A 27,396-nucleotide genomic window follows, 5' to 3' on the forward strand; every position below is an offset into this window, starting at 1 on the left:
TAAATTTTAAATAATCTATATTGTGAATTTTATATATACTAACCCATCTGATGATATATTCTACAACTATTATTATTATTTTGATATAATTACATTTAATTCATAAAATTTAAATTAAACTTATATTTTAGAAGTTTTACATGTATAATATAATTTAATATATATAATAACAGTTATATAGAAAGTATTATTAATAGTATGTGATTTTAGTTTATTGAATAACTATTTAACATATTTATATAACTAATACTTTTTTTGAAACTAAGAGTCATTATTTAGTTAATTATTCTTCAAAATTAAAATTATTAGTAATTAAAAAATAATATTTTAATATAATGTCATTTTAAAAATTAAAATTTTAAAAGTTATACCATACAATCTACTTGTTAAGAAATATTGAAATTCAACATTTTTTCTAATTCATTAACGGGGGACCCAATAATATTTAAAAGGGTTACTTCTCAATTTTATTATGATGTAGGAGGTTTATTTCAGTGTCAATTTTATTATATTAAATATTTTTTATTTTTATAAAATTAATTATTACTCCATTTGTCTAAAGCCAATATAGTTAAATGATCAAATTGATAAATAAAATTAAAATTTAGTCTTTAAATTTTTTATTAAATATTAAAATGGTTCAAAATTAAAATTTGAATCAAATTCGAGTAAAAATTTCATTTTTAACATTATTTTAATTTTAGATGAATTTTATATTTGGTAAAAGTTTAAAAACTAAGTTATGATTTTATTTTTAATTATCTTTTTACTGCATTGACTTTAAACGTAGTAGTTAGTTTTATAAAAACATAAGAAAAATCTAATATAATAAAATCGATAAAAAAGTATTAATATATTAAAATAAAAATTAAAAGATAAATAATAATTATATGTACTTCAATGAATAAAATCTAATAAATAGTCCATGCAATAAAAATAATTATTTCTTTACCTTCGAGAAATATAATCTCGCTACAAAAGTGAAGGCCTTTGTCATTTTGAAATAGGACTTAAGTGAATAGTAATTAGTAGGGAAGTAATAAAAAAATCTTAAGATTAATTAAAAAAATATCATTTTTATTGTATAATTTTAAAAAATATATATATTTTTCTAATTTTTTTAAAAAAAATTACGATGTGATTATTTTTAAATTGTTTTTCGGTTATTTTACCAAAAAAAAAATAACAAAAACCATAATTTTGAAAAAAAAAAGTTAAAAAACTGTATAAAAATAAAAAGAAAGTATTTTTTTATATTTTTCCTATTTAGTATGAGACAAGTGTAAGAATAAACAATGTAACAATTAAATAGTATGATTGATTTTATTCCAACATCGCAAATAAATATAAACCAATCATCAAAGCAACTCCTCTCTTTCCCTCATCAGTCTAAATCCCAAAATGCATTACAAAAGCAATTTTCACCTTCTTTTTATGAAAGCATTTAAAAGCTCTTTTCCCCAAAAGAAATTGCAACACTAATATTACAATGGAAAAGAATATTTATGAAAGAAAAAAGAAAGAAGAGATGGCAATATTATTGTGAACCTACAATAACTACAATGCCGTATACTACACCAAAAACTGCATGAGAAGAAAAGAATAGATGCTGAAAAGGTTAAGGTAGTAATATTGAGTGCGTTTTGTTTTCCACATAATAAAGCGGTCGCCAATTGGTCATTTTGAGCTTACGATATTTCACAAATCCTGCAGATTTCATTCGCATACACTTCTAACTTTCAGTGGCTAGATTAAGAGTACAAGTATAAACAGCTAGCGGGCAATCTTCCTTCCATGTGAGAAACTCATCTGGCACTACAAAAATTTTTCTATGCTTCCGTCGAGTCCGAGCCGCTTTTCATTGACAAGCTGATAGTACCTTTCCTCCCCATAAAATTTCCTGCAAGTTCAAGTACACAAATATAAGATTGAAAAAACACTCCTGTGAATAAAGACAGAAACAGAAACTCATTTGATGAACAATTAGCTAGAGAGAAATAAGCACCCAATTCTGATTGGTCAAAAAACTTTTCGCAATTAAACAGCGGATGCAGAAACATAATGAATTAGCTATGAATCAGAACTTGACTGCAAGCACAAAACATCCAATGACAGCATGCTGCTAACTAACAAACCTATTAACAGCTGAGTGAAAATTAAAAGCTATTCCCAAGAAAATATTTCTTATGGATAAAGTGAGTGCTTAGAGTTGTGGAGCGCTGGCTAGGGACAGCAGGTAACCAGGTTCATTGAGACTGCCAATAGATCAAGACAAGAAATTAAAGCCACTTGTGTGCAATGTAATAACTAAAATTTCCATTGACAAAGCTACTGATAATGGAATATCCATCCATGAAGCCACTGATCTGTGTATCAGAAGCAAACTCAGCATAACCATAAAAGGCAAGACAGCAATTGTATTATTTGAAATATGAAGAAGATACAATCTGCACCAGCATAGCATCTATGGAGTAATTAAAATAGAAAAGACTTCAATTTCTTAAACTCGAACGTTCCAGTGTATTGTTTGTCATGCTGCTCAAGTATAGAAAGAGGCACTTTATAAAGCTCATCAAGTTTCTATGTTCCTTTGGCCCTCACAAATCCCCACACAGTTTCCTGAAAATAATGACTAGGCATACACTATTATTGAAGCATAACGTCCACCTAGTAGATAACCATAAGGTAGTAAATGAATCAATCAGATTGTTTAAACCAGAAGAAGATACATAATCCAAACCAAACTTACGCTATATCTGCCAGAGTTTCTGATTTGATCACACCCTTCCCCTCTGGAAGTTCAAGGCAAGAATAATGCATAATCATTTCCTTTAATGTGTGCTTTGTGCTTTTAACATCATTATCCCATAAGATGCTCTGAAATCAAAGCAATAAACCAAAAACTAGTAAGCTCATCAAATTCCCATTGCATGGCAGAAGCCTGATAGAAATCATAGCAATGTCGACAAGAATGTAAAGGATGCCAAAAAATTAAGTTTTAGCCTGTTTCTGAAAGAAAATAGTAAATATCTCTATTTCACCAATAACAGTCAGGAGCACTGGCTGACCTTTCTAACATACTCTCGTTTGACGTCCTCCCAATGTACTTTGCCTTTAGGAGAGAAAATTGAAGCATTCCAAAGAGCTCCCCTTGCAACCATCACTGATGAAGCACCTGGAGAAAACCAGTATGAGTTCCAGAAATAAATTGACTAAATTAAATAAATAGAGCACATGAAAATTGCATCAAAATATTGGGCCATAAAGATGCTCCTTACAAAAGCAACTTTCATGGAGAATTGACAAGAAAAAGAACCGCTCCTGCGATTTATTACAACTGCTCAAGCAGTGAGAGTGTCGCATGGGTTAGCTTATGTATATTACTGTCAAATCTTACTGTTGACAGTTGTTCCCATGTTTTTAGGGCTTAATTTTAGGAGTTAACTAGTATTGACTCTTGATTGTAGGAGCCAATCATGCATATCACTGTAAATTAGGCAGTAGTGATTCTTTCTTTTTAGAGATATGTGAACCCTATAAATAGAGATTAATGGGTGTAGAAATAAACAACAGAAACTATTAAATTTCTTCGTCCTAAAAACTTCATGGTATTAGAGCTAGATCGCTTTAGGGTGACTCTCTCATATTGCTAACCCTAATATCAGACTCTCTGCATATTTCAACCAAATTAAATTTTTATTCCAGCAGTATTTTAGACATGTCTGAAGGAAAGAAGGAAGGATCTTCTAATCCTACTAAGCATGGTGGTAGAAACATGATAACCACTATGAATGACAGCCCTTCTCTCCAAATCAGTCTAGTCAAACTAGATGGAATGAATTATCTTGCTTGGTCGCGATCATGCTTGCTATTTATTCAGGCTAGGGGATTGCAAAGTTATATCAATAATAACAAAAGAAGACCTGATGGAACAGATCCTGTATGCAGCAAATGGGACTCAGAAAACTCTCTCATCATGTCATGGTTGCTCAATTCAATGCAACCACAGATTGCTCGAGGCTATTTACTCCTTGATACAACTCAAAAAATTTGGGATGCAGCTGCCCAAACTTATTCCCAATCAGGTAATGATGCCCAGGTATATGAATTGCGGAAAAAAGTTCATGAAACCAAACAAGGTGAGCTGACTATGCCCAGTATTTTTCTGAACTTAATGGCTTGTGGCAAGAACTTGACTATTATCATGATTTACAAGCGTCTTGTACAGCTGATGCAACAAAGTTCCATAAAATAATGGAAAAGGAACGTGTGTATGACTTCCTGGCAGGATTAAATGATGTGTATGATCAGATCAGAGTTCAAGTACTTGGACGTGACCCTTTTCCCTCCTTGCGACAAGCATATAGCCATGTGCAGCAAGAAGAGAGCCGACGAAATGCTATGCTGCCAACTATTTCAACTGAAAGATCAGTTATGATGGCTAAATCATCATCCATGAAACCTGATTCAACTAGAATTGACTCTCTGAAGGAAGTAGAACAAGACAGTAGAAGGTGCGACTATTGTGGCAAACCAAGGCATACTAGAGAAACATGCTGGAAACTTCATGGTTGCCCACCACGTGGTCGAGTGGGAAAAAAATCTAGTAGTGCACGGCCGCAAGCTCATGTCTCTGAAACCCTTGACATTGAATTTCCAAGAGAAATCAACCCTTCTGGTGGACTTTCCAATGAAGAATTGAAAATTCTTAAACTTCTTATAGCTAAGTTTGAATCCCCTTCCACTGCAGCTACTGCTTCCACTCCTTCATCTTACCTTGCACATTCAGGTATACCACATCTAGCCTTACATGCTAGGCATACTAATACTTGCGATACTCCTAGTGAATCATGAATTTTAGATTCTGGAGCATCTGATCATATGACCAGTTCTCGAAAAAAATTCTTCACTTACAATTCTTGTTCAGGTCATGAAAGAGTCCATATTGCGGATGGATCCTTGTCTCCCATCATCGGGAAAGGTTCTATAAGTTGTACTTCATCTATTAACCTACCACTTGCCTTGCATATTCCTGGTTTCTCACATAATTTGTTATCTGTTAGTGCTCTTACAAGAGATTTAAACTGTAAGATTGAATTTTTTCCTTCTCATTCTGTCATACAGGAATTGAGCACCGGGAAAACGATTGGCTATGGTAGCGTACATAATGGCTTGTATCAGTTACATGAAGGACCAATTTCTAAGGCTTTACTAGGTGAATCTGAATCAGCTCCTCATCAAATTATTCAATGGCATAGGCGTTTAGGATACCTTCATTTTCTGTTTTAGAAAGGTGTTATCTTCATTTATTTAAGCAATGTGATCTAAAGACCTTAGTTTGTGATGCATGTGAATTTGCTAAGCATACTAGAACTTCATATCCTTCAACTAATAATAAAAGTTTAGTGCCTTTTGAGATGATTCATTCAAATGTATAGGGCCCCAGCCCAGTAGTTTCTTTATCTGGGTATAAATGGTTTGTGACATTTATTGATTGCCACAGTAGGATGACATGGGTGTATTTGATGCGTGCCAAAAATGAAGTTTTTTCTTGCTTTCAGTCTTTCCATAGAATGATTAGTACACAATTTAGTGCTAAGGTGAAAATTTTCCGAACTGATAATGGTACAGAGTATATGGAGAAAACCTTCCATAGCTATTTAGACACTCATGGGATTATTCACCAAACTAGTTGTGTTAATACTGCTACTCAAAATGGAGTATCTAAACGAAAGAACAGGCATCTCTTAGAAGTTGCTAGGGCTCTTATGTTCACCATGCATGTTCCTAAGGCTTATTGGATTGATGCGATTCTTACAGCTGCTTATTTAATCAATCGTATGCCATTAAGAACCTTGAATTTTAGGTGTCCTATAGAACTTATCCAGGGCAATAACTCTCACATTATCTCTCCAAAGGTTTTTGGATGTGTTTGTTTTGCGCATAAGAACTATGGAGAAAAATTAGATCCTAGAGCCTTAAAATGTGTTTTTATTAGCTATTCACCTACTCAAAAGGGATATAAATGTTATCACTCTTCGTCTAGAAAGGTGTATGTGAGTATGGATGTCACCTTCCGTAAGTCATAAGCCTTTTATCCACCATCACCTCTTCAGGGGGAAAATATGATCATCTAGAAGATGCGATTCCTCTTGGTCAACCTATACTTGAGTTGCCTATGTATAATGGTCAGGGGGAGCATGGAAGTGGTGATAATACTTATGATGGAGATCATATTCAAACTGATGCTGAAAAAATACTTGAACGAGCAAGGAAAAGATTGGACAAACCTAATCTATTAAGGTACTCAAGCAAGAAAAGGGAGGATACTACTCTTCATAGCCAATCACCCAACCCGGGCTCAACTCCTATGGATTCAGGTAATCTATCTCCTCCTTCTAACTTGTCTAATGAACTTCCATCTCTTAATTCATGTGATAATAATCTTGATCTTCCAATAGCTGTCAGTAAAGGAGTTAGATCTTGTATTCAACATTCTATCTCTAACTTTGTTTCGTATAAAGATTTGTCTCTTTCCTATAGAGCCTTCTTGTCTTCTTTGCATTCTATCTCTATACCACAGGGATGGGAGGAAGCTGTTAACGATCCTAAATGGAAAGATGCTATGGTGGAAGAAATGAAAGCCTTGGTAAAGAATGGAACATGGGAGGTTGTCGACATGCCATTCAAAAAAAAAACCAGTAGGATGTAAATGGGTATTCACAGTGAAGCATAGGGCAAATGGCTCCATTGAAAGGTTAAAGGCGCGACTGGTGGCAAAAGGTTTCACCCAAACCTATGTCATTGACTACCAAGCCAAGATGAATTCAATAACAGTGCTCTTAACTTGTGCTGCAAATCTTGGATGGGATCTTCATTAGTTCGATGTTAAAAATGCCTTCCTACATGGTAACTTGGAAGAAGAAGTCTATACGGAAATTCCTCCAAGTTTTTCCAATCAAGAAACTGAAGGGAAGGTATACAGATTAAAGAAAGCCTTATATGGTCTGAAACAGTCCCCTGGAGATTGGTTTGATAGGTTTAATAAAGCAATCATTGAAGGAGACATTGCTTTTGCTAATTCGAATTGCTTTTGGTTACAAACAAAGCCATGCAAATCATACTATGTTCATCAAATATCTCCAAGGGAGGATTACCATTCTCATTGTATATGTTAATGATATAGTGATAACAGGTGATAATCAAGAAGAAATGACCAGGCTGAAGAAGTATTTGGCCACAGAGTTTGAGATCAAAGATCTGGGTAAATTACGATATTTTCTTGGGATAGAAGTTGCTCGATCAGAAAAGGGTATATTCATCTCCCAAAGAAAATATGTCATTGATTTGCTAAAGGAAACAGGAATGCTAGGCTGTAAACCTGTTGACACTCCCATTGAAGCTAATCATAGGCTGAAAGAAAATGTCGAAGAATTAGTTGACATTGATCGATATCAACGACTGGTTGGGAGATTGATTTATCTTTCTCATACACGGCCTGACATTGCTTATGTGGTAAGTATAGTCAGCCAATTTATGCATAGTCCCCGAACTATACATCTTGATGCTGTTTTTCGAATTTTAAGGTATCTCAAGTCTAGTCCGGGTAAAGGAATACTTTTTGTGAATAATGGTCATTTACGAATTGAAGCATATTCTGATGCTGATTGGGCGGGCTCTCCTAATGATAGAAGCTCCACTTCTAGTTATTGTGCCTTCATAGGTGGAAATTTGGTCACTTGGAGAAGCAAACAACAAAGTGTAGTGGCTAGGTCAAGTGCTGAAGCAGAATACAGAGCAATGGCGCAAGGAGTATGTGAACTGTTATGGCTTAAGAAGTTAATGCAAGATCTACATCTTCTGGAAGAGGAGTGTGTGTTGTTACATTGTGATAATAAGGCAGCCATAAGTATTGCTTATAACCCAGTACAACATGATCGTACAAAGCATGTTGAGATTGATCAATTCTTCATCAAAGAAAAGTTAGAATATCAAAGTCTCAGAATCAGCTACACAAATTCAAAAAATCAATTAGGTGATGTATTTACCAAGGGGTTATGTACTGGATTGTTTCATTCTTTTGTATGCAAGATGGGTATGGCTGATATACATACACCATCTTAAGAGGGAGTGTTGACAGTTGTTCCCATGTTTTTAGGGCTTAATTTTAGGAGTTAATTAGTATTGACTCTTGATTGTAGGAGTCAATCATGCATATCACTGTCAATTAGGCAGTAGTGATTCTTTTTTTTTAGAGATGTGTGAACCCTATAAATAGAGATTAATGGGTGTAGAAATAAACAACAGAAACTATTAAATTTCTTCTTGTCCTAAAAACTTCACTTACTAAGGGAAGAAACAGGGAAGACAATGAAATCTAAAATCCTTCATGCAAATAAAATTTGAAATAGATTATTTTCTTCTATCAATTTTAACCTTCGCTATATCTTTGTCATTATTAGACTACCTATTGCAACTTAAACATCATAGCAAAATGAGGGTGTAATTAGTTACCTGTTGCAGCTTTAATTCGTTCAAAGTCACCATAATCAAAGACATCTCCATTTGCAATGACTGGAATAGATAATGTTGATACAATGTCAGCAATCTCACTCCACTTAGCTGGATCCCTCGGCCTATCTGCAACTTTCCTGCAAATATGAAAACAAGAAAAAGGACACCATTTATATGATAATTCAGGAGAAATGATGAAATCTAAATCTAAATATGACACATTTTTCATTCTCACCTACAACAACAGCAATACAGTACATCACAAACTTCCAATACTTGCCCCCGCTGAGTTCTTTCCAATTTTCACCTTTTTTATCATTTTATCTCAAGCATGTTGATACAAGTAAATTCTCTACTAAAAGTCTTCTGTTAACTGGTTCAGTTACGGTACATGGATATCCTTGCCATACAGCAATACAGGGGCAGTCAACTTTGTGATCAAATGCTTCTGTGATCCAAATCACGCCTTTATACTCTTTTTCTGCACCAGTAAGTTCTCAGAAAACCAGTGGTTCTGCCATCATAAAACCTGAATCCTTTTAGCATCTTCTTCATTAAAACTTCTTACCAAGCCATCCATGATCTCCAACTAAAACTAGGCTAAAAGTTTGCACTTTTGATTCCTTATCCACCATGAAAACTCATTCTGGGTACGCCTAGGTGCTACTAATAACAGATTCCCCAATGTACCAGCCTTTCCTTGTGATTCTACTGGCTTTTAGGTAATAGCTGTCATCTCAACTGTTATGTAAAGGACTTTTGTGGACCATTACCTCTAATACCATTACTTAACAGGAGTAAAGAAGTATTGCTAACAGTTATCATGGTTGTTAAGTGATCATAACAGCCAATGCAAAGGCCATTGAACTTTTAAGCCTTAAACCACCTAAAATTCTGCAAGAATTTTATATATTTTCGTGCTTGTCTCATATATTTTATACCAGAAATATTCATATGTCTTGTCTCTTACAACTCCAATGATCCAACTGGTTTGCACCTCCTAAGAGCTCAATCCTAATTTACAATTCTAGAAACAAGCTTTTTTTTCCTCTTTGACAAAGTACAATGTTTTCTTTTTTGTGTTGGTTGTCACCCATTGCAACCCTCCTCTTTTATCTAGAATAGAAAGTAGCTATGCAGGATCTAATTAACCAGATTAAGGTTTAAGTGAGTTTGCCTTCAACTTGATCTTTTAATAATGAATACTATGACTATAACATTTTAATTTGTGTGTGTAACATACATATATTAATTGCATCAACTCTATTTAATCAAATTCTTACAGACTAGGATTGGGCAAATATCAAAAAGTCACAACTTCAACTTGCTTGTTAAATTTTGTCAAAAAAGAAAATTTCTTTCAACTTGACCTTCAAACAAACTGCATGTTCAGAGCACATGAAACTCTTTTAGGATCTTAGAATAGGCATGTAGAAAAAAGAATATCAGTACAAACACTCAAACCATCAAACTCACATGATAGATCTGATCCACAATAGATAATAACTATTAGGAATCAACAAAAACTAATATAATCTACAATCGGAATAACTATCCAGCAGCAAAATAACCAAAATCTAGAGATATTTAAAACAGGAAAAAAAATGCTACATGCGAACTAAAGATCACCTTCCATGAACAGCTAGAGCAGAAACACCAGTTTTTTCAATTCGCCTTGCCAGTTCAACCGTATCCTGGGGAGACTTTAGAAGTCTAATCTTACATGTCACCGGAGAGTCCAAGTTCCTCTTTAGTGTTGTCAATATCTAAGTCAAAAGATTTAAGAAAAAGAAACATAAGTAAGTTGAAATAATTAAATTGGGAAATTTTAAAATAAAGAAGCAGTTTTTCAAGTACATGTTTTGCATACATCATGAATGAGCTCCGGTTTAGTCAACAGCGCAGCACCCATGCCCCCACTTATAGAAAATGACTTAGGGCAGCCCATATTGATGTCTATAGCAGCAACATCTTTGCACCTAAAAGAAGGCAACCTTCTCAGTAGTCAAGCACAAATTTCTTCTTTGACAAAATCCAAACTTGCAGAGATTTTATGTCAAAACCCAATTATTAGTCTGATTGGAGTGTTAAGGACATGACTGCAAAATGGATTTTGTCAAAGAAGAAATGCAATCGGAGTTGCTCACCGTGACATTGTTACTTCAAGCATTATCTTTTACACATAAAATTGCAAGACAAAAAGATGAAAAACTGAACATTCATACTCAAGCATATGGTGCTATATATTGAGGATATTGGTACTACCTATACCAGAACTTACAATATGATGCTGTTCAAATCCCCCCACTATAATAAAATAGAACATGAACAACGTGATACTTACACCATTTGAGCAGCAGTTAGAGCCCTCACAGCATCAGAAGTGCCCATTTGGAATACAACCCGATTTTTCTCTTCATTGCAGGTTCTGAAGACAACATTTTCTGTTCCTTTCTCGACAAAATCAGTGCACCCAATGTATTCTGCATGAGAATAAGTATGGATTTCCCTAAATCAACAAATAGAAAAGCAATGGGCCAATAAGGAGATCCACCAAATTAAAGAACAAACATTGTCTGTTTGCAGTTCCAATGCAAATAAGAAGCCAGACAAAATACAGAAAGCAAAGTTGTTCATGGACCCTTTTTATTTTCTTTTAATACACAATACCACATTGGCACAACAAGAGAAAAATTGCACATCTCTTGTTTGGATAGATGAGAAAGATATAACCTGGAATTGGAAACCAACAGCTAAAACTATGAACCAGAAACAAACAATAAAGTATTTTGGTCAAAACTGAAAATTTCTTTTGTAGTCATTTGGATCAGAATGTATTGAGAATTTCCTGTCTTGCTGGATTCAAGCTTAGTTATTATCCTATCTTCAATGGGTCTTGTGTTGATTTTTTCAAAGTTATTGGGTTTTTGTTTTGTGGTCCTTTGCTTAGTAGCAAGAGTGATCATAAGTTGTTAGTTGTATACACTGCAATCTTAATGATAAGTTGTTAGCTGTCAGTGGAGGTGGACTATTACGAGAACCTAATTGATTGATAAATGAGTATAGTCTGTTTTTTTGTTTTTCATCTCTTACTTCTTTCCCTCAACAGTGGAAGTATTCAGTAAGTAAAGCTACTCTTCATGCAAAACTATCATCCTTGCAACTCCGAATTTTCCATTATTAATTTAATCATAAATTAGACCTCTCAAATACACTACTTCTTAACCCAACACTCAAATCTCTTAACCTTTCATTTTCCAATTCATGAACGAAACATTTATTTAAAACTTAATTACCAAGGAACCAGAATTTCCTGCACTGTAGTATATTTCCAGGCAAGAAGCATAGCACCTTATCCATGAATGTCAACACACACTATTATCAATTTACCACAAAACCTTTCCTCATTATATTTTCAAAACTTCCTAATTCCTAAACCCTAGCGCAAAGAAAAATTGCATGTAAAAAAGATCTTCCTACAATCATGCACCCTTCACTGAGAATTTCATAAATCGCAGCATTCTTTGACATTTAAACTCATGCAGCTTCACTGACAATCCCTAATCATCACCTTAACTGAGATGACACAATTCAAATCCTCAATATCCATCTCCCTTATCTCAGTCAGCAAGGATAGGTCTTCATCTTCACTGCCAAGCCTCTTGTAATCCAATACAAAAAATTTAAGCCCAGGACATTACCTTTCAGCCGTCTCTTCATTTTTAAGAGATTTGTCATGCCGGCAACTTTCTAAAGCTCTGCAAGGGGCTTTTTTAAACTAATTGTGCCATCACCCTTTTCAAATAAGTGAGTTCTAAACTTCTGATCGTCATAATAACATGCATAACTTGAGCATACACCCATATGGATATATGCAAAAATAAAAATTATTCAATTCTACAATATCAGAAACAAATCCGTTGGCAGAGTTCAAATTCCACTGCATCTAAAGGTCAACCAAGTTGCCCGATTTGCTAGTATAGCTACTTCAGAAATATGCGAACACCATGAAAAGCTTTTTGCTAAACCCAAATATTTACTTAATATGAGAAGCACAGAGCACGACGAAATTTCCATAACGATCTTTGGCATGAAAAAAGTTACCATTTTTCCTGTGCGTGCATTCAACAGCTCAAGATCAATGATCCCCTCCTGGAATGTAATATTTGCACCATATGGAGCTGGTAACCTAAACATCAATGTTCCCGAGAAAAAAGTACAACCAAATTCAATTAATACAAGAGAACCAATGCTAAATCATAGCAAAGTGTTATTTACATCAATTTACAAAGAAAAAGCGTTTGACTTTTCTTTTGCTAAACATGCAGGCTACTGATTCATGATTATCAGACATTCAGTCCACTGCTCATATTATGAACAGCCCAAACAGAGTTCAGCACCTTAACAATCAATCATAATATCATATCAGAGAGAGATGTATGATAAGTGAACAGGAGTAGAAGACCTTGGATATTAGACATCAAACCAAGTACCTATCTGTAAGTTCATTAATTTCTCTCCCCAAAAACAAAAAATCTGATAGTATTGATATTAATAATAATAAGTGGATCTTGTTTGAAAACATCTTGAAGTTCAACACTCTTAACAAGTTTAATCTATTCTTTTAATTTTATCAGTTAGGGCCTAAACTTAATTTTGTTGACCAATATGGACATTGTTATCCTTTTGTCCAAATCACAATTATATCAATGATGTGGCGGTGATGTTATAGCTCCAAGCTCCATAGTATCTCCTCATTGCCTAAGGCATCCTTCTCTCCTCCATCCGAACTCCTCGATGACAATATCAATGACCCGCAATAGAGACGAAAGGAACACTTGACAAGGAAGCAATGAGCTTGGAGATGTTAACAGTGCCAAAATAACATTGTTGCCTCACAAAATTTACTTTGATTTGGAAAAAAAATAATGGAATTCGTTTGGTAACAAAAGATAGCTCTTAATGGAAAATGAATTATTGGCCAAAATTGTTAAAAACTTTAAAGTTCAAGATTACAGTAAAACAGTAGCTAACACTGATGCAAAAGGGAGGTAAATTTGGATAAAAAGAACTTTTCCCAGAAAAAACAGAGTTGTTTGGTACTATTTATTCATTGTACCCTAATAGTCTCACGGCATTGGGACAAGATTAATCACATAATCTGCAAAATAGCCGATTATTCCTGGTAATTTCTGAAGTGCTTCACTAGAAGACTAAGGCTCATTCAAGTATACAAGCATGAACTGCTAAAACTAATAAATTCTTAGTTAATAGGGTACTCCTTTCTAGGTTTTGCTCTGCCTAATATCATTATTGAAGTCGAGAAAGGTTTCTTTCATTGCTACTAATGTTATTCTACACCAACATTTATCTTCAAAAGGTAAATAATAAAAATTTATGAAATAATGCCAAAAAGAGTCAGACTCGCACAAGGTAAAAGGTTCCATGAAAATATAAAGTAGTTTGAGAGGCATTTAGGACTTTGTTCTATGTCAGTTATCCACCTACATGTGACACAATATCATGCAAAACCACTTCTCATGAGAATACTCACATATTATTACGAGGCTTATAAGTATCTTCACATTCTCATAAATCATCCTATAAATTTTTGTGACTTCACTGAAATAATAACATCCCCAATTTCTTTCTATTCCTTGAGGATATAAGTGTCATTACCAACTAATTATGTAGCACTCTCATAAAATTTCCATAATAGATAAAGTTTGGCATGAGAAGAAAGGACTTTGTAAAATCATAAAAGGAAACCCAGAAATTCCTATTTCTTAGTTAGCTACAACTGCTATGATAGAGGGACCTCTTTCACCTCCTTACTCATCCTCTAAGCTATGTTGCAGCAAGCAGCTAATTCTTATTGAATTCACCAAGATAATCTGGCTAGTAGTGCCTAACTCTGTGGCAAGGTTCAGCCACTGCCTCTGGGCCTGAGCTCTTTTGAGTGTTAATTTTCAAAGGCTAAAAGATGCCTCTAGTCATAAGAACTTCATTAAAAAAAAAATCAATTCTATTTCCTTCTGTTTGATACCAAAATGAAAGAAGGGACTAGAGAACCCTAATTCTGTTTTGAATAGGGATACTCACTACTTAAGAAATTAGACATATCCAATTCACTATTGAACACATTCCATAGAATTCTTTTCAAACAGAACATGATGGGTCAGAAAAAGTATTGCAATCTGACATCCATATTTCAAATGGTGTTAGTTCTATTTATTGAGAATTAGCCATTACTTGTGTGCCAAGTCCTTTCATCTTTGATCATATAGAAGATGGATTTAATCATTAAGTTAGGTTGTAAAAACCAAGCAAAGCTAAATATATGAATTTGCAACAGAGGCAATCAGAACTCTAACTGTCAACAAGCTAATGAAAAATTATTACAAGCAACTCACAATGTAGCTCCTAGCTAGACATTTTCAAACAACTGGCACGTTTCTAACATCAGCAAAGTATATTATTTCCCAAGTCACAAGGACAATCTGTAATTCTGAACTCAGAAAATTGTATTTCTCAATTATATAGATTCAACGTATAAATTAGTGTGATGCTTTATTTATTCACAAATTCAACTTTTTACAATTTAAGATGAGAAACAACAACAGCTTTGAGGATAACTAGAGGTAATTAACACTAATTATGTGATTAAGTAGCACCAAGTCAATTCGTCAATAGTACCGTTGACTTTGCGTTCGCACTTGAGAAGCTTGTGATCAATAATCTCCTCTCCATAAGTAATATCTGCACCATATTCAGCAGCTAGTAACCTAAAGGGCAACGTACCCTGCAGAAAACCACAGACAGCGGTAAATTCAAATTTTCAGTAGCTGCTGTAAAAATCGAAAACAAAAATCACCGTTTCGAGTGCTTGTATCTTTTTCATTTACTTACAACTCGAACCATAGGAGCGAGGACCAGCTTGTTCTCGTACTCCATCTTTTACTTTTTCTTCTTCTTTTTCTTTTTCTTTTTTCCTTCCCCGACAGTTGTTCAGTGAGTTCGACAACGACAATAGAAGAAGTGCCGAATGAAGATGGGCTTTCTTTCAGTTGGGCCTGGCCTGAATAACAGATGGCCTATTAGCACATTTGTTTTATTTTTTTTGTTAAGAAAAGTTTTCTGCACGTTTCTTGAAACTCTTTTACGGTCAAAAGAAAAAATTTCTTACAGTTTCTGTTTTTCGATTTTTTTTGTTTAAATGATGTTGTTTTAAATTTCGTTAGAAAAATATATCAAAAATATATACCTATAAAATATTCAAAAAATATTTTATTAAAAATTTGTATTATTGTGACTTCTTTTTCTATTTTTTATTTTTTTATTTTTTAAATTTTCATCAGAAAAAAATTAAAAATATAATCTAGAAGATATTAAAAGAAAAAGATACTAAAAATATATCTATAAGATATCAAAATAATATTATTTTTAATTTGTATCATTGTGAATTCAATTTTTATTTAGATCTTTTTACTTTTTAAGAATTTCATTAGACAAAAATGCTAAAAAATATACCTAATATATACCAAAAGTTTATTTATTTTTATTTATATTATTATGAATTTACCTTTTAGAATTTCGTTAAAAAAAATTAAAAGTATATCTAAAAGATATCAAAATTTATTTATTTTGTATTACTATGAATTTACCTTTTAGAATTTCGTCCGAAAAAATATATTAAAAATTATACCTATAAGATATCGATAGAATATATGATTTTAACTTGTATTACTGTGAAATCGACCAAATGAGATAAATTTATTATTTTTATTTTATACTTTTACGTTTGATATTCGTTAATTGAATGATTTTTTTTTTTATAACAGCTAGAGTGTTTTGATAATATATAAATATATTTTTTAAAAAATATATTAAATACAGTTTAAAATATATAAAGATATAACTAGAACTAAATTTAAAAAATATTTAACGATAACAAATATACTAAAAAGATACCAATAAAATATCAAAAGGACACTATAACACAATTTCAAGAAATATCATATAAATAAATTTTTTTAAAAATTGTAAAAAAGTAAATTGAAAAAAATAGACCGTAAAAAGAATACCATAAAAACAAAAATTTATACGGATTTTCCGAAATTATGTAAAATTCCTTTTGTTAAATCCAAATAATGGCAGTAGCTTCTAACTGTATATAAGCCTCTAGAGTCATTTTTCGTGATTAGAGATGGCAACGGGTCGGATCTGGACCGAATCCGACTGGATCCAGATCCAGATCCGTTTTTGGACCCTGGATCCAGATCCAGATCCGTCGGGTCTGAAAAGTTAGGATCCAGATCCGTTGGATCCTACGGATCCGAGTCCAAAACAGATCCTAAACGGATCTTGCTGATTTTATCTTTTTTTTTTCAAAAGTTATAGAATTCACATAAAAAAACGCATACGTTATACTTTTCAAGCCTCCCTCAAATAGTACAGGTTCAAATGTTATACTAATCCAATAATACAAAACAACTTATACAAACTCAACAATCCAATAATACATGTCTTTTGAATAACGATACAAATTAGCATCATCAACATTCATCTCCTAATAGCACCTTGCACCAACTACCAAAAGGCTAATACTCTTCATCACTACTAACATCATCAACATCCTACAATAGAAAAACAACCAAAGAGAATAATTAGGGATTGGATAAGAACTAAAAGTAAATGTTTATATATTAATATAACTTTTTAAATATTACCATATCAATGATATCAACTACATCCATCCCTTGTGCATCATTATCATCCTCACAATCTTCCGTAATAGTTGAACATGAAAGGGATCCTTCAAAATTGTCTTTGTCATAAATAATTAAAATTACATTAAATACTTAAATTTCAATTGCTCAGCAAGTCGGGAGAATTTCGGCTATTGTCTGATATTATTTTCACAACTTAATATTTAGCTAAATCAACATTATTAAGCCTATGAACTCATGAACATTATAAATATATTATAAAACAAACCAATGTATGATAAATTAACCAAAAGTTACGAACCTTAATTCAACAAAAATTACGAACATCAGCATTCAACAAAAAAGGATTTCAATTTTTTAATAAAAGCATAAAACCCCTTTTTCCAGATCTGTAAAAATTATTAATTAATCCGATTTTTCAAGATTATTCATACAAATTAAGAATTGATTCATAAAAAATTAAACCAATTGATTGATAAATTGATATTCGGTTATGTATAAAGAAAAAAAATACTGTAAATTATTTCACGAACTGACTTCAATGGAGGAGAGAGACTGAATTGTTGGCTTCAATGGAGGAGAGAGACTGAACTGTTGGCTTCAATGGAGGAGAAGGCATATGCAGTGGATTCGCATGAAGCAATACAGAATTCCAGAGTCTACACTACACTCTACAGAGTACTAGAGAGGGAAGTTAGAATTAGGGAATTTAGGATTTGGGGCCTTTGAGATATTGGCTTAAGTTAGAGTTGTTATTAGAGCCTTAGACAATCAGATTCAATATAAAAAATATTGAAATTATAAATTAAACGGGTAAACGGATCCGTTTTTTCAAAGAAGGATCCGGATCCGTCGGGTCCAAAATTTTAAGATCCATATCCGTGAAAACGGATCTGGATCCACGGATCCGGGTCGGGTCCAGGATCCATTACCATCCCTAGTCGTGATACACTCATCCATGACTCATCACGAGCTTAAAGGAATGCTTTGAAAATTAGGAGAGAATATCATAAATATTTATTTTTTTTATTAATTTTCTAATTTTTTTATTTTTACTATGTTAAAATATTAAAAAAATATTTTTTTATATTTTTTAAATTTACAATTTTAATTGATTTTAGTCTTTCTTTTATTGTTCTTGAGTAAAACAAACCGAAAAATAATTAAAAAATAACAGCAAATAAAAATAATTAAAAATAATTACACCGTAAATTTAATAAAAGAATTAGAGAAACGATATTTAAAAAAAAATACAATAAAAATAATATTTTTATTAATTTTAGAATATTTAAAAAAAATTATTGAATTGGGGATTAATCATGTAAAATAAAATTGTCCCCGTGCTTACCATTTATTGAGAATAAACTAGAAAACTTTTTGAATGCCATACTACCAGGTGGAATTATACAGCAGTCACAAATCCTGCTAAATAGATATATCCTAAACCCTAAATTACTTCCTTTAACTTTTTATTTGTCTTCTTGTCTAAATAAAAACATAAGAAAATAGAGGAAAATACGTAATGACTTTCAAGCCAACAGCTTCTTGAATGTGCAGCAGTGTCTCATTCTGGTTTTTTATGTTCCCAAGATTAAAGAATCCGAATCTGAAAAGAAAAGCGCAGCCAAACACTATCCAAATCTGCAGAATAGTTCCAAGTTGGAAGACAGAATTGGCACATCTTCTCGTTGCCACCAAATTTTTATACTCAACTGGTGCAGTCCCCTCCTGTTCCCAACACCAATGCACTCCTGGACAGGTTTTAACTAGTACAACCATATCCATATCAATCCAACGTAAAGAAGCAAATGTGGAGCAAAGAATTCTCTTTAGGAGGCTAAAGGCTCGTAGTTTCTTATTCTTTTCTATTAATTTATGGAGGCCCAATGAGTAATTATATAATTCTTTTTTGACGGGTCAAAGACACGTAGTACTATTCTCTTTACAGGTGTCAAATCTGGAAATATTGAAAGAACATTTTCTATCCTGTGGAGGAGGCACTAGTTTGAATATTCAGACGTTTCCATTCCTTTCATTGCTTTAGTTACAAGAATAAATCAAAGTTCTTTCTCGGCCTATGCATTTGTCAATTCAGTGAGGGGTTTCTGATTACTGTTTATGTGCAGAAACAGAGTCTTTAAAGACATTCAAACAAGGTGATTGACGCTTGTTCTGATTTCTCTCTTAATTTATTTGAGATGTTGGATTATTTCATCAGGGAAACAAGGTTTCGATACTTGAATATGACATGTAATCTTGATAGGTGTAATGGAATCTAAATAGCTATTTATGATTGAAAATAAACCCTTTTTTTTAAGGGACTGAAATAAACTTGGTATATCTAATTTATTCTATATTACTATTTATGATTAGACTCAAATATATACTAAGTTAATATCCAGTTAATTGTTATTTTAATTTATGATATATTTTATTTTTATTTTTAATTGTTCATCTTTAAACTCTTAAATTCCGCATTCATTTTAATGTAGAATTTCAAGTTTAAATTTCAATTTCAGTCATCTGTCCATTCATTCTACTATGGTTGTTATCATTACAATTATAGATATCTTCAATTCGTAAAATTGAAGTTGAATTTTTTAATTTAAAAAATATGCAAATATATAAAATTTAACTAATACTAAATTAAATACATCCAATAAAAATTCAATGAAAAATAAAATTGACATTTTATCTTATAAGATTAGAAAACTTTATTAATTAAAAATAAATATTTTAATTATATTTATATAATCTAATAAAAAGTATTGGTATTAAACTTTTTTATTGATTATTATTTAATTAGAAAATAACTTATTAATTAAAATTTTATATTATCGAATTAGAATTATTATTTCATTAGAAACGTAACATATTAGTTAAAGCATTAACATAAAAATTTAGGTAAAATATAATAATTCACAAAAATCGTAAACTTACACATTAGCATAATGCATACATATAAAAGTAAGTGCAGATATATGTATCAAAATTTCTATGCCTCAACATTTATATATCTTCAAGTTGTCTGCCTGCACATTTATTCAATAAATTATAACTAGAAAATATTATTATTATCTTAAAAACACAACTAGTTATTTATATATTTTTTATTTTAATATATATTATTTAATTTTTATTTATCAGATTTTTAGGAAAGTGAAAATAAAAAAATATATTATTATATAGCTAATACTTAGCTATTAATATAATTTGATAAAAAATTAAATTTTATTTTCTAAATATTTAAATATAAATATATTAGTCACTAAAATATTTTAGTTAATTGAGTAAAATATTTTTATCTAGCCTCTTTTGAGTAAGTTAGTCCTTTTCCAGTAAAGAAATCTGTATTGTTGACTTTTCAATAACGTTTTTCATTATACAATTCAATAAAAAATCTCTATTCTTTATGAAAGTTTTGCTTCCTCTTTCTATTTAATTGGAATAATTATATTTTTAGTGTATAAATTAATTAAATAATAATAATTTAGTGATTTAATTTTTAAAATTAATAATTAAATATAATTTGTAGATAACAATATAATATTTTTAACAGGTCATACATTATAAATACCAACGTGAACTTTTTTTAAATCAAATGAGATGGAAAATTAGAAGCCCTTGGTAATAATGTGTTGCCAAACTAATGAAATGATAAAATATAAACACATTTTTATCAAGTTATTAAAGTTTTATAATGCAATAAAATATTAGAATTCGTGAATTAGGATTAAACACTAAAATTACTAAATTAGATATTAATAATTTGAATTACTAAATTTCTATCAATCTATAATATTTTCCCTATATAATCTTCCTGACACAAGCAAAGATCACCATCATCTCTATAACTTTTTTTCTTTTTTTTTTACAACATACACAGAGAGAGCAAAATCTAGAGTGAGAATTAAGAAAAAGACATTCAAAAAACATATAAGAGATAGAATTTATTCCAAGCTCATATTATTAATAAATTTATTTTAATTTTTAATATATTCAACAATATTTTATCTCTTATTTCGAGTATCAGGCTCTACGGTGTTGAAATAACCCATGCCATATTCCCAGGAAAAGCTCGAAAGACCTTCAACAAAAGGATACCTGTACCCGAAACCGACACAGGTAGATAGGTAGAGAACACCTAGGGGCACGAGACAACTCTCTCTAAGGAACTCGGTAAAATAGCCCTGTAACTTCAGGAGAAGGGGTACCTCCTCACAAAGGAGGTCGCAGTGACCAGGCCAGACCGACTGTTTACTAAAAACACAGATCTCCACAAAGTCGTAAGACTATGTATGAGGGCTGACGCCTGCACAGTGCCGAAAGGTCAAGAAAGTTGGTGACCGTAAAAAATTTTTAAAAAAAAATATGAAAGTCATCTATTAAAAACACCATCTTATTATTTTTTTTATAGATTGATAATTTTAAATATTAATTTTAAAAGATTTCATATTTAATTTAGTGAACTCTCATATGACATCTGCATTTACATCCCCTAAAAGAAAAGAATGACAAAGTTTCAGTACTGACCTTCCCCAAACCAGCCAAACTCTGGCCACAGCACTTGTTCGTACCTTTACCCACCAGAATCAATGTCATCATGAAATGCCTTAATTGACCCGCCGATCTCCCAAGGTAAAAGATCATTAAATTAAGCAACGTAATATTGTATATTTCTGCCTTCCCCCGGTTACTGCCTGCCTAGTTAGCTTACTGAAAAGCTTTAATTTCGTTTACTTATTGACACACTTTCTTGTCAAAAGAGTTGAGATATATGGACTTCTGTTCTCAGAAAGTCATGTGTTTCAGCTTTGAAATTTGGTTCCTGGTGTTAGATTTCACTCTCATTTTGATCCTACAAATGGATTTATTTTCAATGGTGCTTCTTAAAATACAAAATATTTTTTATTTAATAAAAAATATATTTATATTTATATTTAAATATAAGGTGTATAAAATTATAAAAAAAATTCAATAAACTACCTTGTAGTTTAACTTATTTTTATTATAGAATATGTAGTTTGTCTTTTGTCACTTTAATATCCTGTAAATATGAATGGTAGCAAACAACGACCAAATTGTATAACGCTGTTAATAAATGCTGAAATAGCAGCTGAAAAAATTAATAATTATTGTGTGTTACATCAGAATCTCTTAACAGTATTATGTAATTTGATTGTCATTTGCTAATAATTATATTCATATGGAACTAAAGTGGCAAAAAGCAAACTACAAATACTAAAGTAAAAATACATTAAACCATACGGTAGTTTATAAAAAAATTTCAAAAATTTATTTATATATAATAGTCTTTTTATATTTTAATTTATATTTTATTTTATGAAATAGCCATTATCATTTTGATTATTTTCTTTTTTAGAGCGAAAGACAAATTATTTTTAAAAATAAAATTAAAAATAGTACATATCAATTAATAAAATATATAAAAATATATAATTTATTAATTAAAATAAAGATAAATAATAAAATTCAGCTTTCCACGTATAGATAGCCAAATCAACTTTTTATTTTATATTTAAAAAATATAGTATGTATTGAAGTTTTATTTTATTAAATAATTATTTCTAATAAAGAGTTTAACTTATATAAAATATTTTGAATATGCTTTTAAAGAAGGAGTGTGAGCTTCTCCTGGCTATGTAACTATTCTGATTTTATAATTCATATTTTATTTTTCTTAGAGGGTTTTTTTGTTGTTGTTAATTTTATATCCTTTACTAATATACAATTTTCTATTTCGTTCGCAAAGTAATGTGATCCACTTCAAAGAATATTTTTCTTTCAAGTGACTAAAAAGTTAATTCCGGTCGTTTGATAACGTCATGTCATGGTCCCCTAATATAAAATTATTTATAAAAAAAAAATCATGAAATGCCTAATAGACAATGACTCATATAATAGAAAGTAATTATTATTTTTTATTTTGTATAAAGTTTGATAATTTAAGTGTCTTGATGATGATTTAGGAACATGTTCACTTTTCAGTTGAGTTAGATTTTATTCACAAAATCTTGCAAATGTAAATTAGTTTTGTATTTCTCAACTCAATTGTAGAAAGAGACTTTTCTCTTTTATTTCCTAGATTCAAGAGTTTTATTTGATAAAATAATATCTAAACAAGTTCTATTTATTTCATGAATAATTACTCAGTCTTCTTATTTTAGAAAATTTATTTCCTTTTTCCTGGAAAATAACTATTAAAATAATTAAGACTCATAGAAATCTGATAGTTATATTAATTATATTATTAAAAATTTGAATTTATTGGGGAATTTGTTATTCATCAAGTCATTTAAATAGGTTGAGTAATAACAAAATCTAATAGAGGACAAAAGTATTGACTGAATAAAAAATGAGTGACCTTTTAATTTGACTTTCAAATAATAGTGGGAGAAAAGCGTTGAAGTGGTTAAAACTGAGGGGGTCACAGAGTAATCAGCTCATCTTATTATGTGAACATGCATAGAGAAAACTTGACTTTGTATCCAGTAGAAAACTGGTGGCGGTATTTCCGGTTTTCCATGTTTTAACGCTTAAACCTCGTATATTTTCTCAAGAGAGACTGATGACGTGGCGATTCATCTGGCGGCCGTCACTGAATTGTTTACCGAACGATAAGCGACTGATGTGAATGCTGAAGGGTCTTTAACCAAATTTTGGACTGTAGAGATTCTGGGATTATTGGCTTTAGAAACATAATTGAGTTAGAATCTTATCCTCCTAACTCAGGATCTGATTCTCGTTTTCATCATTATCAGCGGCTGTTATTCAAAACCTCTCTCCCTGTGATTTTCCTGATTGATAAGAATTTTTAGGTATAAAAATTATTATATTGGTCATTTTTTATTTTTCTTTTCACTCTAGTCCAATGCTAAGAAAATAAATTACTAGCTACCTATTAATATTTATAAAATCTAAATATTTTTTTTTACTTATTTTATGAATTATTAAACTGAGTTAAAGTCTTAGATGGGCGTGGATGAAAGAAATAACATACACCAATAATGTTCCACTTGCCAACACTAAGAAATCAACTGAGCAACTAAACAACAAAACATTAGAACGACATATGTTCCTTAATTACCACGAAATATATATTCTTGAACATTTATAAGCATATATTTTGATTAGCATGCAACCCCTTTCCTTTTTTTTTTTTTTTTATATCAATTTATGTTCATTGGTATTTATGGATGATGTAGTCAAATTCATGCGTTTTCTCAAAAGTGATTTGATTCCGTATTAAATGCTATTCTTGTCGTTTCATATAGTACAAAATAGTTTTTACCCAATTACAGAAATTCCTTTTTTCAAGCAACTGCCTCAGAAAGAATAAACACTAAATTTCAAAGAGAGAATCCACGTGGTTAAAGCATACAAATATTAAAAATAAAATATGATATTATTATAAATTTTTTAGTGAAATTACATATTCAATGAAACTCTAGTTAATAGTCTAAACAGAAGGGCTTCAAGCTTCCGGCATGTTAATATTTTTGGATGTTTTGCTCTTTTGTTCCAGCAGAAACCATAACCCCTCCTCGTTCATTTTTCGCACCAATAAAGGCAACACAACTAAATTTAGTTCTATGAAACCTGCTGTTAATTGGTGGCTCCTTGTGAATGGCAAATAATATCCATATACAAGTTAACATCTAACTAAGTGTATGGCCAAGCTCTATTTTATATCCAGTCTCATATATATTTAAATTAATTAATGTACACATTGCTTGTCGCAGTCTGAAATCGAACAACCCTTACAACTTTTCATATTTATTGAATTTTTTATTATATTTTTTTAAATTTTCTTTATATAAAAAATATGATCGTATTTGAGAAAGCAAAATAAATTTATATGCTTTGAGAATATATTTTAAGTTTAAATCTTAATATTGATAAAATTTATTACTTTTGTAATGAAAATTTAATGGAGAAGTATTTATAAAAATTTATATGATTTTAATAAAAAAATTAATGATAATCCAACATTATTTTACCCATCAGATAAATTAATATATATTTAAAAGGGATTCTGATGAATAAGATAATAATCGATTAGTTAACATGTTGGTTGTTGGTTAACCGTATTCTGAAACACGGAAAAAAATCATATATTTAATTAATTGGTAATAATAAATTATAGAAAAATTAAGTGGGTTAGAATAGTAATTTTCTAAAATGGAAAATGATAACTGGACGAGAACGGTGACATAGAATCGGAATTGAACTAAGGTTCAAATTTGGTTAAAATACGGTTACAGATAGCATTTTAGACTTAAGCGTGTGGGGGCTGCAGGAGGCAGGCTTGTTTGCAACTTCGCGTGTAATTTCACATTTTAAATTTTCAGCTGCTGGCGACCCTATAAAACATAAGTTACTCTTAGGCCTTCTAGCCAATCTAAATCGGGAGTTGCAAGAAAAAAATATACTGAGAAGCTTTACTGAAAAAAGTAAAACAATATAAGATAAAAATCTAATTAACTATTTATTTAATTTAAAAAATATATAAATAAAATAATAATTTTTTTAATTTAAATAAATTTTTAAATTTTTAAATTTTTCAAACTCGTAAAAGATAGCTAGAAACAAAAAGTGGGTCAATAATCTCTATCATCGATTACAGGTAAACTTTTCTCGAGCTATAGTTCTTACTTTCGATTCACGATACAATTATCTACAGTATAATTAAATCCAATTATTAAATATGCAGATGTATCAAAATTTTTAAAAATAGTGGATTTGCAATCCTAGTGATAAGCAAAAGGCTAAATAGATATAAATTTATCGTGTTTTGGTAATTGACATGGTAAACTTGATTTTGATTCAATTGTTTTTCTGAACTTTTTGGATTGTAATCTTTAACACCTCCACATACAAAAGTTAACACGAGCCTAATACTTAGATGTTTTCGGCAGCTATCCACTTTGTACTTGGCTATCCAGTGGTTATTGTATTGCGGGCACGATAACTGGTATACTAGATGAGTGCTCTCCTATTTTGACTTTTCCAGAACTTTCGGTAGCGCGGCCGAGACAACGACAAGTTCTCTGCTCTTGCGTGGGTGGAGTGACAGAAGTTTAAGAAATCAAGAGAAAGTCATGGTGAGACAAGCCGTTTATCATTATGATAGGTGTATGTAGCTAAGGCATCCTAACAAACCGGTAGACTTGAACCTTGTTCCTACATGATCCTATCAATTTGATTAAAAAATATTTTAAATTTTATTAATTTATTAATTTTAATATTTAATATTTATTATAATATTAAATTATATTAAAAGATAATGAAAGATAATAATTTTTTTTTTCAAAATTCACTAGTTAATAATATTGAATAAAAAAAATCAATAGAATAATTATTTTGATCCAGTAAGGATCCGATAAAATCATATTTCTTTTCTATTTCTATTAAGATAAAAAATACTAGTTTTCTTATAATTGTTATTTTTTTATCTTTTCTCTATGTATATAAAAACTTGTAATTATGTAATTAAATTAGTATTTAATAATATTAAAATTAAATTATGCAATTAAATTAATTTTAATAATTAATGTAACAATTATATATATGTAATTAATATTTAATAATTATGTAATTTAATTAATATTAATAATAAAATTACAATTTAACTTTTTTATTTAGAATAAGTAATAAGTATTTTTTTATTTCACTAATATTTATGTTTATTTAATTTGATTAATTCTAACTTTTTGATTTAAATATGTGAAGTATTTTGAAAAATTCAGAATAATTAAGAATATAAAATTCGATTAAAATTTTATATATTTTTTCTATTGACTAACTTATTTAAAATGATATAACAGCCGGTGAATAAAAAACAATTAATTATCAAAATAATATTATGTGTTGTTAATTTTCCAGCCAAACAGCAACTAAATTACGCAAAGAGACCAAAAGAACTAACTGCTTGCCATGCCATAGTAGGGACCACTTAGCCTTTTATCTTGACCCTACCGTTTCTCTGCTTCCTTTTTTCCGTAGCTTGATTACCTATGCAAACGAAACGAGGGAGGGATAAATTCTAACCATAGTTCCCTCGATCTTAGTTAAAACTCTGGTTAACTTAACCCATCTTTCCACTTCAAGCCCTTTATAAGGGACTCCTTCC

The 27,396-nt window shown here is 30.8% G+C and overlaps 1 protein-coding gene across 1 annotated transcript; it reads right to left on the reverse strand.

Annotated features, from left to right (window-relative positions):
• Nucleotides 1-1,283: 1,283 nt before the first annotated feature.
• LOC8288720 (tRNA-dihydrouridine(20) synthase [NAD(P)+]-like) lies at nt 1,284-15,703 on the reverse strand. Its single transcript, XM_002528859.4, has 9 exons — nt 15,424-15,703; nt 15,211-15,316; nt 10,859-10,997; nt 10,385-10,493; nt 10,144-10,280; nt 8,515-8,651; nt 3,069-3,175; nt 2,750-2,877; nt 1,284-1,900 (listed from the first exon to the last, which is right to left on the reverse strand). The coding sequence occupies exons 1-9, from the start codon at nt 15,466-15,468 to the stop codon at nt 1,816-1,818; spliced, it is 993 nt and encodes a 330-aa protein (XP_002528905.1). The 5' UTR covers nt 15,469-15,703; the 3' UTR covers nt 1,284-1,815.
• Nucleotides 15,704-27,396: the final 11,693 nt, after the last annotated feature.

This window comes from Ricinus communis, chromosome 7 (assembly GCF_019578655.1).
Source record: "Ricinus communis isolate WT05 ecotype wild-type chromosome 7, ASM1957865v1, whole genome shotgun sequence".
In the NCBI taxonomy this organism is placed as follows: domain Eukaryota; kingdom Viridiplantae; phylum Streptophyta; class Magnoliopsida; order Malpighiales; family Euphorbiaceae; genus Ricinus; species Ricinus communis.

Bases quoted from the DNA above. Each gene is read 5' to 3' on its own strand.
- LOC8288720 (XM_002528859.4), bottom strand. From the start codon at position 15,468: ATGGAGTACGAGAACAAGCTGGTCCTCGCTCCTATGGTTCGAGTT. The intron at 3,176-8,514 runs GTAACTAATTAC...GGTTTTCTCCAG, and splicing joins ACGAATTAAAGCTGCAACAG to GTGCTTCATCAGTGATGGTT. The intron at 1,901-2,749 runs GTAAGTTTGGTT...TTGAACTTGCAG, and splicing joins GAAACTCTGGCAGATATAGC to GAAATTTTATGGGGAGGAAA.